Source organism: Sylvia atricapilla, chromosome 5 (assembly GCF_009819655.1).
Source record: "Sylvia atricapilla isolate bSylAtr1 chromosome 5, bSylAtr1.pri, whole genome shotgun sequence".
NCBI classification, from domain to species: Eukaryota; Metazoa; Chordata; class Aves; order Passeriformes; family Sylviidae; genus Sylvia; species Sylvia atricapilla.
In genome coordinates this window covers 59,000,387-59,019,901 of record NC_089144.1, presented here as the reverse complement: position 1 = coordinate 59,019,901, position 19,515 = coordinate 59,000,387, and the positions used below count along the sequence as shown (strand labels likewise).

At 40.3% G+C, this 19,515-nt stretch overlaps 1 protein-coding gene across 1 annotated transcript; it reads right to left on the bottom strand.

Annotated features, from left to right (window-relative positions):
- Positions 1 to 882: 882 nt before the first annotated feature.
- INTS13 (integrator complex subunit 13) lies at positions 883 to 18,853 on the bottom strand. Its single transcript, XM_066319652.1, has 17 exons — positions 18,338 to 18,853; positions 17,025 to 17,256; positions 16,033 to 16,107; positions 15,129 to 15,331; positions 14,543 to 14,623; positions 13,288 to 13,378; positions 12,211 to 12,339; positions 10,500 to 10,584; positions 8,607 to 8,696; positions 8,052 to 8,141; positions 6,885 to 7,063; positions 5,962 to 6,132; positions 5,433 to 5,587; positions 4,265 to 4,495; positions 3,203 to 3,342; positions 2,401 to 2,536; positions 883 to 1,592 (listed from the first exon to the last, which is right to left on the bottom strand). Exons 2-17 carry the CDS (start codon positions 17,247 to 17,249, stop codon positions 1,553 to 1,555), a joined length of 2,121 nt encoding a protein of 706 aa, XP_066175749.1. The 5' UTR covers positions 17,250 to 17,256; positions 18,338 to 18,853; the 3' UTR covers positions 883 to 1,552.
- Positions 18,854 to 19,515: the final 662 nt, after the last annotated feature.

The window sequence follows — 19,515 nt, the reverse complement described above, 5'->3', positions numbered from 1 at the left end:
CTAGCAAATTGCAGAGCTGACATTTACATGGTCCCCATCTTCCAGACTTAAACATCCAGAGTGATATGCAGTGAAATCTCATTAAAACCCAGAAAGTTATGAGAAGCAGTTATTTTGTGGCAGTTTTCTCCATCAGAGAAAAGTTCTCTTGATACCTGGTATCAAGAGATACAGTGATGCAAGACGTGTTTTCAATGAAGTACTAAAAATAAAAGCAACAAGTCTTCAGACTAGGATCTCCAAGCTACACATTGCTTCTGTAATGTAAGTATTTCTATATTTTCAATACTTTACAATAAGACAGAAAATATTACCATGCAAGTACTACTTAATCTCTCTGTAAAAACGGCTCTAAAATCATTTAACAGAAAACACACCTGCATGAGTGGCTGAATAATCACCTTGAAATTATTCATGGTACTTAAGCAAAGCTGAAAAAAGAATTGTTACAAATAGTGAAGAATATTTGTGTTCAGATCTATACATCACAAACTATGGTATTGAAAGTTGAAGGTGAATATATTGATTCAGTTTTAGAAAACCTCAAAGATGTGTCTCAAAGTGTAAGATACCAAATCTGTGAGCCCTTCAGTTGCCTTACAGAAGCCAGATGCAGATCAGAGGAAGGCCGACACACTTGGAGAGCTCAGGACTTCATCTTTAGTCAGCCCATGTGGAAGACAACCCAAAATCTGACAAGGGATCAAATCACAGACATTGGCTGAGTCTTCCCAGTTGAGAATTCTACTCCCCAGTGAAAGAGGCTCTACTCAAAGGAACTGAAGGCAGATCACCAACCTCTTCATTCACAGCCATTCATACTCAGTCTCTCAGACACAGAACCACAAGTATCTTACAGAACACACTTCATCAAAAAAATAATTATTAGCAAAAAATTTTATTGTACTTTTGCTTACAAAGCCTTAACTCCAACACAGCAACCTGAAAGGCTTTGTTTTCTAAAGACCATTTCCATTCCATTTTTAAAAAGTCCTTAAACCAACAATTTTTGTCTGTAAAACCCCTCACCCTCCCGCCCCTCAGATGAAAACCAAGACTGGCACTGTCTCAGCTCAGTGTCTGCGTACTCAGTGTGCTGTCTTTTCCATAATTCTCAACTCCTGAGGAATTGTCATATAAATACAAGGTATTCATGAACCAAAACTAATGATGTTACCAGATTATAAATTACTTGAATTTTTTTTTTTTTTTTTACACATTCACCACTGATTTTGAAATAGCATCCAATACTTCTGGGCAAGGACTTTAAGATGGCTAACATTTTTGATTACTTGATTTACTCCATGGCAGCAGAGGTTTTCTTCATCCTAAAGCACAACTGGAAACGCTTCAGGACAGCTCCTATTTGCACACAGCTGGTTTAACTTGATATGCAGATTTCCAACTCCATAGCAAAAATAGGACTAGAAAAATGTAAAAACCAATCAAACCAGAGCTATACAATGGTATTGAACAGTACCAAATATTTAATTCCAGCATTAAATATTTTTGCAATTTGGCCAAGTTTTGTCCCAAGAAACAGAACTGATTTTCACTGCCGGCCTGCTTTTCCATTTTCTGTTGTTTCCATTCTGAAAGGCAAGATAACAATTGGTAAGGCTTGTTACTGGAAGAAGAATCAACAGTTAAAAAAAAAATCAGATTTAAATGCTTTCATAAATATTTTTTACTTCACTAACTGTCCTGTCTCTCCCTACCCCAACACATGTAACCACATCTCCTCTTAATATTTCTTTAAGCAGCAGTCAGTACACAACGGAAAGGTTTCTGCAGAGATACATTTCAGTTGTGAAAAACTGTCCATTACCAACCTCACCAAAATCCAAAATATTCATGTGACTAAAGAATCCACTTTGAAAACTTGAGCTTTTGCCATTTGTAACAAGGACTTCATCTCACTCCTCTTACAGTGACCATCATATGATTTCCTTCAGAGGAGGCTGGTTTGGTTTTCCAGTATTTGTCACAGAACGTGGACAACTGTCAATTTCCTTACAGCACAGCCAAAGGTTCAACCACTTTATTACCAACAGTATTTACAGGTCACTACTACTAACAATATTTCTGTATCAACCATTCCTTTGGAAGGTAAAGCAAGCAGAAAATCTCAGCTACTGTTCAACCCCCTGAAGTTTTTTAGTAAAGAGTTTTGCTGCAGGGGCAATCCCTGGGGCCCAGGGAAGCCCAGTTCTCAGTGGTCAGTCTCGCTCAGCAAAGGTGCCAACAGAAAATTAAACACTGCTGTGGTTCTCTATCGATGCTGAGAAGCAAAGGAATGTATTTAGATATTTTAATCATCAAAAGAGTAGTATCTAATGCTGTAAACTCCACACTGACTACTGCCAAGATAGGGGCAGTGATGCATTTCCTGATACAAACCCATTTTCTTCTTTCAGATGTTGATACAGCTCAGCTTTGTTGTTGACAGAGTTCAATCGACCAATAAATTCCTGGTGTTTCCTAGAGTTAGCAGTATTAATTCTGTTGCTCCATAAAGACAGCAAGGACATTGGACCTAAAATCGTAAGTAAAAAGAGTCTGAGTGATTAAATTCTTGAATTAACATTACATTATTATAACATTTTAAAAGAATTACAGATTAAAGTAATACAACATGTTAAAACCACTAATATTAAAAACATTAAAACATTAAACTTACAATCAGAGCTAAATAAATAGAAAATATGCAAAGTGATAATGGCTGAGGAGTTGCTTCATGTAAGATGGACTCTGCTTTAAATGCACAATCTCAGCATCAGCTCAGCCACTGTGATAGAAAATAATTTACTCTAAGGAAGAGAAGTCAATGAGAACTCTGACAACTGCACTGCTTAGGCAAATTGATTATTTATTATCAGGAGACGGTGATTTCTGATACCTGCCCTCAAACAGCATTTCTCACACACAGTAGCTCCAACAGCAGGAACCTGGCCAACCCCCTGTCAACCAAGAGTTGCTCAGCAGACACACACACTGTCTTGGGATCTCCCTTTTTTCACACACCTGCTGACGTTAACAAGTTTTCCAAGAATTTCTCAACATTCAGCATTTAATTAAACATGATCATCGCTGACCTAGCTTTAACTCCAAAATGATTCACCCCATTACTTTAGAAAACACAGATTAACGCAACAACATCTACCTTTAAAAGAAATAATCTGTTGCAATTGTTCCGGTTTACCTTTTGACTTTTCAACTGTGGGCATTTCATCCATTGTGATGAGAGGCTTTTTGTTGGGGGGCTCAGGAGAATCAGGGGAATCTTTGATAACTTCAGCTTCTGCCAGTTCTTCTTTCTCCCGATCCAAAAGACCTTTTAACCTTTTTCAGAGGGAAGGAAAAGGGTGAGGAAAAATACGCTTGAATGGGACATAATTCCTAATAGCTTTCTGTACTCCTCAAAATTATATAGGACCCATGCCATAAGAGTTTCTTTTGACCCCCTGGAGCGGGGGGGTCAAAAGAAAAATAAACAGTAGGGAATTCTAGCAAATTAATTCTCTGTATAAAGCATTACATAAAGGAGAGGTTCTAAATGCACAGTTTCACTTCAGCTGAGACAACTGATGTCTGAATTTTGAAGGAAAGACTAAATAAATAATTTAAAAAAATATAGGAAATCGTATGGTATTTCTATTATCCTTCTAGGTGAATTCAGACCCATTCACACCAAATCCATTTTATCTCAGTCCCCATTTCTGTTTCATGTGTGAAAGCAAAATTGTAGGAATGACCATTCCCAGGAAGGCATGGAATGTCATCAGCACGGTGACAGCAGTGTAGGTGAGAAGGCCCTATCCTAAATGATCCCAGCATGCACAAAACACATGCAAATTAAGCTTATTACCATGAGCTTTTTGGATCTCTGTAGAAAGCAGTTTGAAAGAAGGAATACAGAACAGACTGACAGGTGCTTGCCACTTACACAAGCTACAATAACATGAATTACAGACAGGAGGTAAATGGGCATTAATCCTGATGCTCAGCTGAAGGGAAGACCCAAATCAAGCTGAGTTGTTTACACGACCTGAACACTAAACTATCTACAGCTTCAAAGAAAACAACTGCTTGTCTCACATTTTCAGCCACACTTTAGATTTCCATAAAGCAGTTTAATATCTAACAGTGTGGTTATGGTAGAATCCAACATCAGGAACTCCCTCAAGCTGAAATGCCCAGCTAAGTGGTTAACAACCAAGAACAAAAATTATGCTACAGTTAGATTTCACTTTAGAAAACATACCTCTCTGATTCCTGCCATGGCTTATCTGACTCATAGTCTTTGCCCAACTTCTCTGACTTGTCCTCTTTGTCTTCTCTCTTTCTGCCTCGTTTCTTGCGCTCCTCCTCCTCTGGGGGTTTGCTCCTGCAGGCCATGAGGCACTCGAGGACTCGCTGGTGTTTGTCAGAGTTGTTGATGTGTGCCCGGACAAGGGTCTCCAGCTCGTTCCACATAATGCGGTACTGCTCATCCCTGAAAGGGCCAGGAAAACCAGGTCATGGGGAGGATCACCAAAATCACCCAACTACTCACTGAATGAACGCAGACCTTAAGAAACAAAACAGAACCCCCAAACCAAAAATAACTCCAAAGAGATGATCTGTCCTCCTGTACTGGAGGTTTCTCCACCTGAGATTACTCTGTGCTTGAAACCACATTAACATTTCCCAGTTAACACCAAGAGTAAAGTTTAAATTGAAATGGATTATGTCCATTGAAATCATATTGTTCCACAAGATCTCACTGCCAAGAGGCACTTGTGAAATCTCTCAGGTGCTTACTAACAATGCAACTTCTGAGGGCCAAATTAATTATTACTTTATTTGGGTTAAAAAAAAACCAAGAATGAACTGCACCACACTACTGTCAGCAACTCCCAGTCATGTAGGCAAATTGGGAGATGAATTTCTTTCCAAACCGTTCTCGGAAATACAATGAACACATCCCAGTGATTGAGGGATCAAAATATTCTATGCTTATTTTAAAGAAGTATCCCATATTTTAAATAACTGTTCCAAAAGGATCCAAATGCATCCCAATTTTACTGCACCATTAATTTACAATAGACTTAAGTTTTCATTATTATTATTTGAAATTATTTTACTTTATCTGTCCAATTTGTATCAATTTCTCACCTTTGCTGGTAACTATCTTTGATTTATTTTTTCTAATATTTAAATTCTTAGGTAATAAAATTATCTAAGTTCTTTCCCTAACATACAGCAGTATCAGTACTCTTATAGTCCCTAAATGACACGTGAAGCACTCACAGTACTTGGGTTGTGCACATATAGCATTTAGTTTACCATGTATTACTTCTGGCTATATTTTAAAAATTTGGTATGAGAACATTGTCAACAAAAGTACTTCTGAAAATAATCCAGCAGCAACAAAGAGATATGCATGTAACCTTTTTGGCCCCTTTCCTCTGGTACCGACTGTTGAAATTGGCAATGGATCATTCTTCCTCTCCATGTCTACCAAATTGTATATTGTTTTTTGACAATTCAGCACATCCTCATCAGTCATTGCTTCCTTTACAATCACACTGGCTAATGGCACTACCTGCAAGACAAAACAGAAATGAGCAACAAGAAAACGTGCGTGTCACAAGAGAGCAACAGAGAGAAAAAAATTAAAGGCAATGAAACAACACACAACAAAACCCAACCCTCTTATCCTCAGTTTAGTACTAAGTATAAGCAGAAGCTTTCTTTACCCAGAAGAACTGAACTGTCAGGTTCAAATCACTTTACTTAAATAACATTCCAATAATCTACTGCATTAAACACAGAGTTACTTCAGAAAACATAAAGCTGAAAATAAACTGATTTTACAGCAAGGGATGAATCACTGCAGAGAGTTGGTATTTCATCAAGTGACAAGGGGAAACTAAATCTAGGAACAGAACAAAAATTTACATAGCCCAGGTTACTTACAGCTTGCATGTTGAAGATGGTGGTCTGAGAAATAATCATAGGCCAGTAACGAGTATGTTTCTCTAACTGATCTTTTGCACGTTCCAATGGAATTTCAAGACTTCCATCCATCTTATATCTGGGCTCTAGAAAAGGAGTTAATCGGTTTTCCCTCATAAATTCACCAAAATCCTAATGATAACCAAACAAGATACAATTAGGCATTTCTCTAACAAAGTAAACTTTCAGTGAAGGGGCTAACAGCTTAGCCTTGCCTATCACTTTGTACCATCCCACTGCCACATCTGACCCTACAAACCGCAGCCCTGCCTCTAGCTCTCATGCATGAACCGGGGGAACACAAAAACAGGGGCACAGAAATATGAGGTAAAAATCAACGTATGGGTTTTGACAAGGAGGACTTGCAGATCTGCAAGGTATTCAGTGTATGGGAAGAGCCATATTTTTCCAGAAGGAATTTCTGCTTGCTTACAAAATTAACCAAGGATGTGTTGAAAAAATTAAAGGATAAACAAAATGCATGTCAGCTGATTATCTGGTATCAAGGTTCAAAGCTGTCAACTTCATCTTTTCTATTTATTGTGCAAACCACTCATGTGCAATCTATCTTTGACAATAAGCACGATATAGTCCTATGTGTATCCAACCCACAGAAGAAATTTGCCAAGAAAAATGCTTTTCTAGAACCAGAACAAACTTTAAACACTCCTAGTGCATTAAGGAGGCATTCCTTGACACACAAAGTATTTTATGAAATAGTACACAATGAACAAATGCAATATTTTCTACTAAATATCCATCAAGGTATTTATTACGAAGGAAGTTTGACCATGCAATCCACTCCAACATTTCCTGCCACAGCTACTGCCCTGCATCTGTTGCCATGTGGGAGAAGCAGCAGTGTAGGACAGAAAGGCCCTTACTGTGATCCTGTAGTCAGTGACCCTCCCACCGCAGCCTTCGCTAATTGAGGGGGGATCTTCCAGAATTGAGCGGGAGCTGCTCAACACATGCAGGAAAATCTCTCCCCCGTGGCTGCTGAGCATGTGGCTGATGACTTTTGAGCCAGACTTGCGTGGCTGTTCCAACAACACCGAACGACCTGGGGGAAGGGAGATCAGTTTCATTCATTCATTCATTCCTGTGTGCTGTGATTTTAAATTTCCAGCTGCATGAATACAGGTTTGTGCTCAGCCAAGAACAATCTGAACCCACCAAGGCGGTGTTTTCCCCCAGCTGAAGGATCTGGGAGGATCCCAGATGAAGGATCTGCCATCTCCTCATTTCTTGACACAGAACAGGGTATATATATTCCTTACAATTTTACAAAGCAATACCAAAAGTCCTCTCCTAGACCCAATCAATCATTTTTCCTATAGGATTTATTCTTAGGAAAAAAAAAAATACATATTCATAAGGCATTCAAATGGCCCTGCTGCAGAAGCACTCTCATTAAAAGCAACTTTCAAAAAGAAATAACATAACCTCTCGAATATAAAGGTAATGCTTAAAATGGATACTGCTCTTCAGCCAGAGAAATAAAGCTGCCTTTAGTCTTATTTTCAGTAAAATACACCAAGCATAAAAGGGTACATTCTCCAAATAATTTCTTTTTATCAGGAAGCAAAAATAGCAAAATCAGAAGAGTGAGCTTATCTGAAATCCACTATTAATTTTGGTTCTAACCATTTTTATTAATCAAAGGCCATTTTCACTACACAATCTCTAGAGAAAAAAACCCCACTAACATATAGTGTTTAATAAAACCCCTGAATGTTTAGACAATCAAATGACTGAAGCACAAATTCCATTAGAAGGATGTTTGTAATGCCATTTGGTTTGCAAACAGACAAACCTCCATTACAATACTTGCTCCTTTTTTTCACCTTTCCTCTCATCTTTAACTTTCAAAATACATTTGCCTTTGAGGACATTTACTAACTTTCTTTATTTATAGGACATGTTAAAATAAACTTAGTATTTTTACAGTATATAGACATTACTGCTATAGAAATTAAAATGTGCTAAGTGTTCTATTTACAGAATTTAAAATTATAACATTGAATGATTAGCCAAGGACACAAATTTACCATTAAGAAGAAAGTTTGTAAGGCATGAAGAAGGTCTGCTATTTACATCTACTGGTGAAATTCTGTATGCTCCAGTGCAATAGTGCAGTTCTGAAAAATAAAGGAATAAAAAATTGAATGTCATTTCAGAGACAGAAAAAAAAATCCGCAAAATAAAAGAATGGAAGAGGAGGAGGCTAGTCCACAACAAGCAGAACTAAAAAGTCTAGATGCCTCTCAATCTAAAAATCCTTTCACCGTTTCCTCACTGGGAGAATTCCCAAGAATCCACAGCTCTGAGAATCTCATACATTCTTCAAGCCCTGTTTCCAGCAGAAACCCCAATTCTTTAACTCCTGAATTAATTCACCAACCAGTCAGTCTGCTCTTATTTCTCTTATCTGTATTTCTGGCCAGCTGGCTCAATGAGTCAACACAAGTTGCTAATACTTGACAGGGTGCATGAGCTGAACAGCCACACAATTCCTATGTTACCTCAGATCTTCCCTGCCTTTCTCTCCTGTTCTCAGTATGTACAAGTTACCAACCAGCTCTGGAAGCTTCCATGTCACCTACCCACACTGTTGGTTCGAGGAGTACACCATTTCAGTGTCACAGTTTCCTTAAATGTGCCTTCTCTGCTGTTGCCACCCGTGTGATTATCACCTGCAAGAGAGGCACAAAGGAGGTGATCAATCAGAGCTTCTTTATTACAGCAAAACAATTCTTAACATTTAAGGTACAAAATGTATGTGACATGAACATAATTCAATTTAAAACTAAATTTAAAACTTGAATACCTAACTTTTTGATTTGACAATTAGAAAGTTCCACATATGTTTAGTTCTATCAGCAACAGGCAACTTTTTCCTGCTAAAATGCTCAGGACTTAAAGACTGTATCTTTTTTAAAATTTCCCACACAGAAAGCAGAACTCTTAAATGCTACAGTTGACTGTTTCTTGTACATACTATATTCCCAAAATCAATTAAACCCATCTAAAGGCACATTTGACAATTTTAGTGTTTTAGGGAAAGAAGTATTTTATCTCATCATCCAGTCTTTTTGCTATGTCAAATTCTCTCAACATGTTCTACCACAGACATTTTTTTACAAAATATTATTGAAAATATTACTGAAAATATTAAAATACTGGAAACACTTTATTATTAAAATTAACTGCAACAATTTTAGAAATTATCTCTCAGAATATCTAAAGGCCAAACTTATTTAACCTGAAAATTCTTTGGCAACATTTTAGAGAAATAAGACAAATGTAACTGAATTCCTGCTTTCCTAGCACCAGAGGTATTACAGCTAAAATATGTATTCAGAAACAAACGAAAGAACACAAAATTTACAGGATCTAAGAAGAGATTTTTTTCCTCTCGAAGTTCTGATGGGAAAAATGTGAAGAGGCCATGCAATCAGAGTTTGCCTCTTTGTTTTTCTAGCAAAACTAATTCCTTGAGCCAATGGGTTTTACAAAACTGCTTCTGAGCCCTGGCAATAAAGCTTTAAGGTTTCAACATCGTAACACCAGTTCAGGTGAGGCCAAGGTCATTATTGCAACACCCTGTCCTTTTCATCAATCTTTATTTTATCCCCTAAAATTTGGAGCACAGCACTTGGAGATGACAAAGGAGTTACCTCTTCTTCCTCAAAGTAATAGGGAAAAAAAGCACAGACTCCCCAAAATGGCCATTTATGGATCATATGACATTTAATTCTACTAATACAGAAGTTATAAGCTGATTTTTAACAAAGTTTTACATCAGGCAGTTTCCTCAACAAAACAGTTCTAAAAATGCCTGAGTGTTGTGCTTTTCTAACTTTGGTTGAGCTATTAAAAATTCACCTCAGAGGAATACTAGGTAAGAATTCCAAATTTAGGAAAAACTATAGTAGGTATTTCAAATATAACAAAAAGCTCAACAGCCAAACAAGTCTTGTTTTTCCAAAGCAATTACGGTCATAAAAAGGCCTGTGGGATATAAGTGATGCCAACTATTATTACTTAACAAAGTTCAATTGTGCAAGGCATAATTTTCTATGAATACTCATAGGAGTGACTTCATTTTGTAAAATCTTCCTGCACATTTGGTCTCTCACCTACTTTTTACATCTCAGTAAGCTGACGTGCCCTTCAAATCTCACAGCAATCACAGAATCACCAGGTTGGAAGAGACGTCCAAGATCATTGCGTCCAACCCAAAATATTCTGAACGGATGTGAATTTGACCTGTTTTCTCACTTCTATATTCCTACTGCTGTATTAAAATATGTTCAATAACGAGTAAAACTCCAATGCCAACATTACAAATGAAGTTTCTTGGGTTGCAAGGAATAACTGAAATATTTGCTACTTGAGCCTGAAATTTACATGGATTTGAAGCTCACAATCTTTCTTTGTGAATACTCGCAAAGAGGCCGATCAAAGGCCACCTTCAGAGAGCCATTTCTACTTACCACTCTTTAAAAAATCCACGTGTGCCTCTTTGTGATGGAGCAGCTCCACATCATAGTTGGCTGATGTGTTAGCATGTTGTTCTTCCTTCAAAAGAGAAAGGTAAAAAGAAATAGAATTACTTTAGTTAGAGGTCACCATCCTCATAAATGAATGATTCTACATTTGCCTTTCAGTCCAGAAGAAAACAAAAAGTCTCCAAGTGCCTCAGACAACAACGGGATTGCAATGTTGAGGAAATTTTGCTCTCTGAGCGGTTTAAAGATGCAGCGAACTGCTTTTCCTCTTATTTTCTTTTTTGAAAACCTATTCCTCTTTACACAAGCATCAAATACAGGTAAAAGCTAGACTTGACTGTTTAAATTAGTGAAGTTAAGGAAGCCCACAAAACATTACATAAACACAGCAGTTACAACTTCCTGAGCACCAACAAAGGCTCACTGCAGGGTAGAGTGATAATTACTTTTCATAATCAAAAATCAAGAATTCAAACAAAAACACACATTTTGAACTTTTTTATTTCTTCAGCTTAAGGTAAGAAGTGCACTTGCAGCTTCAAGTTCATAAATAAAAAAAATGGATTTTTGTAAAGAGGACACTGCATCTTCAAACAACTGCACAGGATCAGCAAAAACCGAACAGTAACTCTGATAATTTACTCTAAGTTTAAAAAGAAAAACAATTAAAAAAAAAAGAAAACACAGAAAACCCAACATAGTCTATTACTATAAGGACAAAGGCAGAAGGGAGAGGCACACCAGCAGCACACAGGTCAGAAAGCTACAGACAAGGTATTTGCAAACTGAAGTCACATTTATGCCATGACCCATGTCAAACTCCCATAAAACCTATGAAAATTACTTTGATATCATGTTTTTACTTATAAAATCCACACAATATTGCTAGTTTTCAGAGATGCAATTAATGATTGACTGTTACAACTTAATGAAGCTTTTAAATCATGAAGGTTCCCTGCCCATGGCTCTTTTTTTTTTGTTTAATACTGACACTTTTGTCTCATTTGTCTCCTGCTGCCTGATCAGAAAATTAATGTCAACTTAACGCTTGACATTCTAAACTGCACTAATTTCCCTCCAAGTAGTAAAAAAATTAAAAATATGGACATCACTTCTACCACAAGACTCTTAACTGGATAGCATCCTAACTAGATATATCCTGTCCCCGTTTCACATTTATGGATCTTCCAAGTAGAGAAGCCACTGGAAAACCCTTGGTAAAAAAACAGCTTTTAGTTACAAACACCTTTTTGTTGGGTGGGCATGATAATGAAACAGAGGAAAAAGAGACTCACTATGCCACTATAATGCACAAGGGTCAAGAATATCTAAACACAACTAGAAAAAGACAAAAGAATCACAGACAAATTGATCTGAGGTAAACAAGACTGTATTTATATAAAGTAATACAAACAGAACTGAAATAACACTTGTATTGCTACATCAAAAATTGAGATTCAGCAATACAATATTTTGTTCTGTGATCCTTTACTTTTTTTCCCCCTTCTTGATTTTTACTAACCTGATCACAGACATTGAATGTGGGCTAAGAAAAAAACAAAAAACAACAAAACAGAAAATATGATATGGAGAGAAAAAACAATGTAAAAATTCAATTAAAATAAATATCAAAAGTTATCAAACAAATTTAGAAGTGATGCAGCTGGTTAACACAGAGCTGTAGACACAATATTACCTTCATAGGGATGTTAGTTATTGTGGTTGAAGCCAGATCGAAGTGTTGCTGTACTAAAAGGTTCAGTTTTGTAGCCAGGTGCCTCCCTGCACGGACACTGTGCACTTCACTGGTTAGAACAGGGGAGAGCTGAAATAAAGTGGCATAAGGAATTCATGGTTTAGGCTGGGATATCATTCAGCAGTATAGTTTGTTCAACTCTCAAATAAGCATTTATACTCCTAAGAGTAGCACTCAAAAACCCACACCAGGGAAAACTACCAAGCAAGAAGTAAAAAACTATTTTTATTCTGAATTTTGAGTTTATGCCAAGTGCTGTAGATGCAGTTCTTCACAAATGGTAAAAAAAAAAAAAAAATCAGAAGTGTGCTAAAAAAATTTGAGTCACTAATTTTTAATAGGAAAAATTAGTATCACAACATGGGGAATAAATCTTAGCAGCAGATCTGGGCCTAGTTTTTCGTTCTTTTACCTGCTGAGTAACAGTAGCAAAATAATTTTTAAATGTCTACCTAGAAGTACATCATACATACACAAGGCAAATAAACACAAGCTAGAAGATGCATTTGATTTTTCCCTAGCCAAAAGGAATATTGGGTTGCGGCTTAATAACAAAACAAAATCCCAAAAAACAAAAACTACAACAATTTCCAAAAACCCTGAAACAAGAACCCAAACCAAGCAAAAAAAAAAAAAAAATCCCAAGACCGAAACCCAGTGACTGCCTTAGAGAGGGAATTTGATAATTTATTATTCTCCGTTCACAGTTTTAAGCACAACTATAACAGAGTTCTGTAGAAATGAATCACAGGAAGGTAGCCCTTTTTACTCCTTTTCATACAATAACAGGCAGCACTACATGCTTTTCATGTTGAGACATTTTTCTGGTGTCTTTTCTTACAGACAGCCCACTAAAATGCAGAACAGAAGAATGTATTACAGATATTTTGTATGTACTTGGTATCAAACAACCACCACACATGCTTTTCTACTGAACAACTGGGAATAATTTGCACTATTATCAGTGTGACATGTTTCCTAATCCTGGCATAAATTTTCTCATTTTAAGCTCCTCACCTCTTTTTTAGGACGATCTGAAACAAGGCTGTCTTCACCAACTGGGTACGTGTGGATTAACACCAGTTCACATTTCTGAATCTGCATTAGACTTAAAAATAAAAACATTCTGCTTAGCCTACAGTGTGGGAGAGTACCTCCTGAAATTAAATTAATTCTGGTATCTAGAACACAGTCATAACATATGTCAACAACAACGGTGTTTCTGAAAGTATGCTGCAGAAACTAGGTTACAGATACAATATTCAGAAGCACAGACTTCAAAGTAAGTTCTTACCAGAATAAAAATAAAAGCCTAACATTCCTTGCTCTTCAGCTACTATAGTGCTGTGCTTCCTTTTAGACACATCAGTGGAGTATGTCCTTAACTGGTGCAATCTGTTCAGCTTTATTCAGCTGAATATTGACAGCACGGAGGATCTGCGTCTCCAGGGTAGGTATGAATGGGGGGATTCCAGGGAACATGAGAACAACTACCCAAACAGGACAGAGAGATGGGACATGTAATGGGATATATGCTGATATCCTGATATGGCTGGAAGTTTGGAGTGATACAGACATTGTACCACATCTCTACCTACAGCAATGAGACATCCCTGTCTTTGGATGGATTTAACACCTAATTCCTTGGGCAGGATCCTTTATGTATCCATGAAACTGCAACTGCAGCAGGAAAAAATAGGAGATTGCTGCTTCTGCTACTGAAGTGCCCAAGGAGCAACCAGGAACACGATCTCAACCTACTACAACTTCACAAGGCAACACAGTGCCGTGGCCAAACACTTCAGAGTTTAATTAAACAAAACATATAGTGGAGAAAGACTTCTCAGAGAAGGAGATGCACTCTGTATTTTAAGATTCCTTTATCTCAAGGGAAGTTCCAGGCAATACAGTCATTTAGAAACTAAAACTAGTTTCAAAGTAATTAGTCATAGAAAGGTGAACATATAAGTAACAGTATCATCAAGAAAAACTGATTCAGATGAATTAGTAATTAAAAACACAATGTGTAACAAGACAGTTATGTGTCTCGTTTTGAAGCAGACGTAGAAGGTAACAAGCTAAAGAAATCCTGTCCCATGAAGGATGATACTGGAAAGCCAATGATCATACATCAGCTCTCAGACAACAGTATCACAATTTACCACATTCTACTTCACACAATCATTCATATAGTTCATTAGAGTGAGTTTTGTGACAGAAATACATCCCTATTTCGTAGAGGTACAAGAAATTCTGTAAAAAGCATACTCACTGGTCAGAGTTCGCTGCAAGCTTGTTGTGCTCATGAATGGTCTCCTGAACGCAATCCTCCAGCATCCGAACATGGCTGTCACTGCAAAGAAATGGTGGATTTCTTCTAAGGCTGCACCATCAATCGTCCTGCTCAAAGCCACTGAATATTCTTCTACTTAAAGCTGGAAATCTTTGAAACTTTTGGCTTTTTTACTGTCAGAGCCCCATAAACAAAACCTTTGATAAGGTGAGAAGTGCTCTAAGAAGGACCTGTGCAAAGAAGCTGGCTGCAGCCCTTGTGGGAATGTCTAGAATCACTGCGAGTAGGGGCAGGAGCCCCGAGCACAGCCACAGAGCCCCTGTCCCCCACCTCTTGGTGCTGGTGATGCAGATGATCCTGCCCCTGTCCCTCCCCACCTCTTGGCTTTGGTGCTGCAGGTGATCCTGCCCCTGTCCCTCCCCACCTCTTGGCGTTGGTGATGCAGATGATCCTGCCCCTGTCCCTCCCCACCTCTTGGCGTTGGTGATGCAGATGATCCTGCCCCTGTCCCTCCCCACCTCTTGGCGTTGGTGATGCAGATGATCCTGCCCCTGTCCCTCCCCACCTCTTGGCGTTGGTGATGCAGATGATCCTGCCCCTGTTGCCCACGCGCTCGGCGTTCTCCATGAGCGTGGTGCGGGCCTCGTGCTGGTACTCGGTGATCTTGCAGAGCGCCTCCACGGCGGCCACCAGCCCGTGCAGGATGCTGCAGCACTCGGGGTCTGCCCGCGGGTTGGGCGGCCCCACGGCCGCCAGCGCCGCCATCAGCTGGGCGGAGCACAGAACTGTTACCCACAGCTACCTCCCACCGCTTCCAAACCACCCCCAGAGGCCAGCCTTTTACACATTCGACATGCAAATTAACCCATTAATGAGCATTACTGGCAGCCTTTAGAAAACATCTGGCCCTAAATTTTCCTTTGCGTTCAATTTATTCATTGTGACTAAATATTCTCATTTGTTACAGAAAAATACCTGATCAAAGAACAATTTATATCCAACACCCGAAAGACATTCTAACATCGTTAGCTGCCTTCTGCGTTTATTTTCTGAGAATTTGGAAATGCACTTCTTCCTCAAAGTAAATTTTTCAGAGGATGAGCCCTTTCAGTATGAGGATAAAGAGGATATTAACAACTAATGTTTTTAACACAGCTTATTTGCCTCTCATGCAAATATTTTAAGAAATAATTTAAGTTCAAGAAGTAGCACAAATTTAAGAAGAAATATGTAACTAATTTCTTTATAATGTTTATTTTAAATATTTAAGTCTCTACCTAAGGATACTGGATTCTTTTTAAATTTTCTCTATATAATAATCCAGGCTCATGGGCAGCTATTTGAAATCGTTATACAACAATTTCAGACTAGATCCACCAACATTGCAATTAACCAGAGTTATTTCATATTGAATACAATGTTTATTTCCCAATGAAGTCTGAACTACAAAACGAAAGCACAAATCATACCTCCTGCAAGTTCTGATCTTCTTGAGTCCAAGAATTCAACACATGAGCCCCAGAATCACTCACAATGAAATTCACCTACGAGGATCAAAAAGGCACATTAAGATAACAGCCATTATATTGTCACTTCCCCAAATTCAAACAAACATGAAACTGCACTTCTTTTTTCTGATAGTCTGGAGAATAATGTGCAAGGGCAAGCCAAACCCAAAATAACAAACCCACAAAAATCACACACTCCTACTATGTTCAGTTTTCCCCTTAGTAACACGACTAACAACTTCTACTTATATTTGTACACCACAAAATCATTTTCTACACCAAATAAGATTATCAAAATATTAGTATTTTAAGAATTAATCATATATTCAGTAGGATAGCTACAAAATAAAGTAAATTCTAATACCGTAAACTGTACATCATTCTCCAAAATCTGGTACATCATGGGTAAATATCTACCAAGACTTAATTAACATAACTAAGACAATAAGTTTTTCTAAACAAGGAGCTGTGTGTGCCAGGAAGCTCTCTCACTTTTCCAAACTGTTAGCTCCAGAACGATCATGCCTCTTTCTAAAGCCCAGAATTCCCTCAAAGCTGACACCAAAACCCTTATGAAGAGCTACCATGTGTGTTTAGCAACAAAATTCAACTTGAGGCAACACCTCACTCAAGCTTTTGTAAAATCACAGCTCAGGAGAGCAAAATAATAAATCTCTAAGTTGCCCTAAAACACCTCTCCATGTCTGGCACTAACTTGTAAAGTGACATTAAGATAATGAAAGATTCCAAAATAAAATATGCAATGAGATTCATATGCTACGAAAACCAATTAAAAGATCATATATATAAACAGCAGGAACGAATTTTTAAGTGACAAACTATATTTGATATTTTGCTCTAAACAACACGAACATATTAAAAGACTTGAATAAAACACTCAAACATCCCTTACAGTATCAAGCATGACATGCAGCATGGCTGGCAGAACTCACCAGTTTCTTGAAAGGGAAAATATCATACATTATCCTACAGTACTCCATGGATGACTCCACCGAGCAGGTCCACAGGGACTTGGAGATGGGTGCCAGAGGAATGATGCCCTGGGTGCGGTTCTTCACTAACATATCGAATTCCACATGCTGCCGGCATGATTCTGCCATGTAGGGGCAGTGATCCACAACGAAAACAGTTTTGTGAGACTCAGAAAATATTTTCATTTTCTTCCTAAAAAAAAAACCAGGCATGGAAAGCAGAAAGTAATTGCACGCGGTGTGGAAAAAAAAAAACCCAAACAAACAACCAAAGAGAACACACCATAAGATGACTGTGCAATTTACATGCAACATCCTGGAAATATGCAAGTATTAGAGTCCATATTCAGTAGACTACATTTTTTTATCAGATGAAACTATTTTTTCTCAGGAGGAAAAATACAAAGAAAAGTGGAATAATATTGCTGAAAAGGCAAGAAAAATGCACAGTCTTACTCCCCCCTTCTCCATTTAAAACCAACTTTAAGGAAGTACACAAACTGCTTCTATTTAAAGCTTATTTCCTAAAGTAAGTAACATGCAAAAAATAAATTATGATGAAGCTTTAAAGACCTTTAAGTAACACGGTCAGAATTCTAAGCCCATTTTCATTCTTGACTTTGCTAAATACATCGTATTTCTAAATGATCAGTTGTAGCTGTACTTCAGCATCTCACTGACAAATACCCCAAGTGTGAAATTCTAAACATCACAGGGCAGTTGGGGCTGGAAGGAACCTCTGGAGAGATTATCCGGTCCAACCCCGTGCCAAGGCAGGGTGACCTAGAGCGGTAATGCTCCACGTGAGTTTGGAATGTCTCCGGAGGGGGACTCCACTCCTCCCCAGGCAGCTGCTCCAGGGCTCTGCCACTTTTTATGTACAGTTCTTCCTTATGTTGAGCTGGAACTTCCTGTGCCTTAGTTTGTGACCACTGCTCCTCGTTCTGCCGCTGGACTCCACCGAAAACGATAATTTCTAGCGTAAGAATTTATTTTTCTATGTAATCCTGCTGAATTACAGAACGCACAAGACAAAAAATACACATAAGCTCACTTAAGAAAACCTAAACGATGAAAGCAACTAGGATCACGGAAGTCAGACGGCGGCTCCCTCGGGGCAGGCCCGGGCCCCGTGCTCGGCTGAGCTGTCGGGGCTCACCGCGGCCCCTTCGGCCTGAGCCCGGACCGCTGCGTGCCCTCGGCGTGCCGGGGAGCCCGAGGGCCCGGGGCAGCGCCGCCGGGCAGCGTTAAAGGGGACGGCAAGTGTTTCTCACCTGGGCCGGCTTCTCCTGTGGTGGAGCAGCCCCGGTCCCGCTCCTCGCCTGGCCCGAGCGCGGCCGCGGCCCCGCTCCGAGGAGGAGGAGGGACGAGGCCCGCGGGGCGCCCTAGACGGGGCCAGGCGCGGGCGCCTCCGGCCGGGCGCCCTCCATGTCCCTGCGGCGCTCTGCTCCCCCTCCTCGGGCGGCTCGGCGGGGAGCGCGGGGCCCGGGTCCGGCCTGCGCGCCCGGCGCCCGCGGGGGTGGGAGAGGCGGCCGGAGCCCCCCCCGCTCCGCCCACCCCTGAGCCCGCGGGGGCCCCGCGCGGCCACGGGCGCCGCCGGCACCGCGGCTCCCCCGGGGGGAGCGCCCGGCCCCTGTCCGCACCTCCCCGGGCCACAGCGCCCGGCCGGGATCACTCGCCCGACATGCCGAGGCCGCCGCCGGCCCCGCTCCTCTTCGCGACCCCGATCCCGCCTGGGCGCGGACGCCCCGCCCGTCCCTGCGCTCCCCGCACGGCTCGGGGGAGGAGCAGGAGCCCGCGATCTCGCGAGAGCACGCGGACGCCCTATGGGCGGCCCCTGCCGAAACCGCCGTGTTCTCGCGAGATCTCCGGGCGCGGCGGGCACATAGAGGGGTGGGAGGTCTGCGAGTCATTCCAGTGCGCGTGGGAATTCTGTGTTCCAGCGTGCCAAGAGCAGGGGTATTGCCGCACAAGGCTCCCCGGTCAGCTAAATTTCACACAATTTATACGTTTTACGAAGCAGAAGCATCAGCGTTCACGGTCTGCAAGTTACGTAATTGGTACTCAACCCCGTTTGCTGGGTGTGTCAATGGCTTCTCACACTCATTACTGCGCAGCCGGAGTTCTCTCCATTTCAGTCTGGGGTCTGTTTTTAGGAGGGGGCCGGTGGATGCGACCGCCGGCATTAACTTTCACCCTGCCATCTCGTGACGGCTCTCAGCAACACAGCCCAGTCATTTTGGAATTGTCTCCGTTTTTTCTTGAAAGATGAGACGAGCATACGATCAGAGAACCGCACGATGCCCTGGCCTGGGAATAACCCTATTAGCCCATCCAGTTCCTTCCCTCCTGCCATGGGCAGGGACACCTTCCGCTATCTCAGGCTGCTCAGAGCCCCATCCAGCCTGGTCTTGGACACTGCCAGGGATGGGGCAGCCACAGGTGGTCTGGG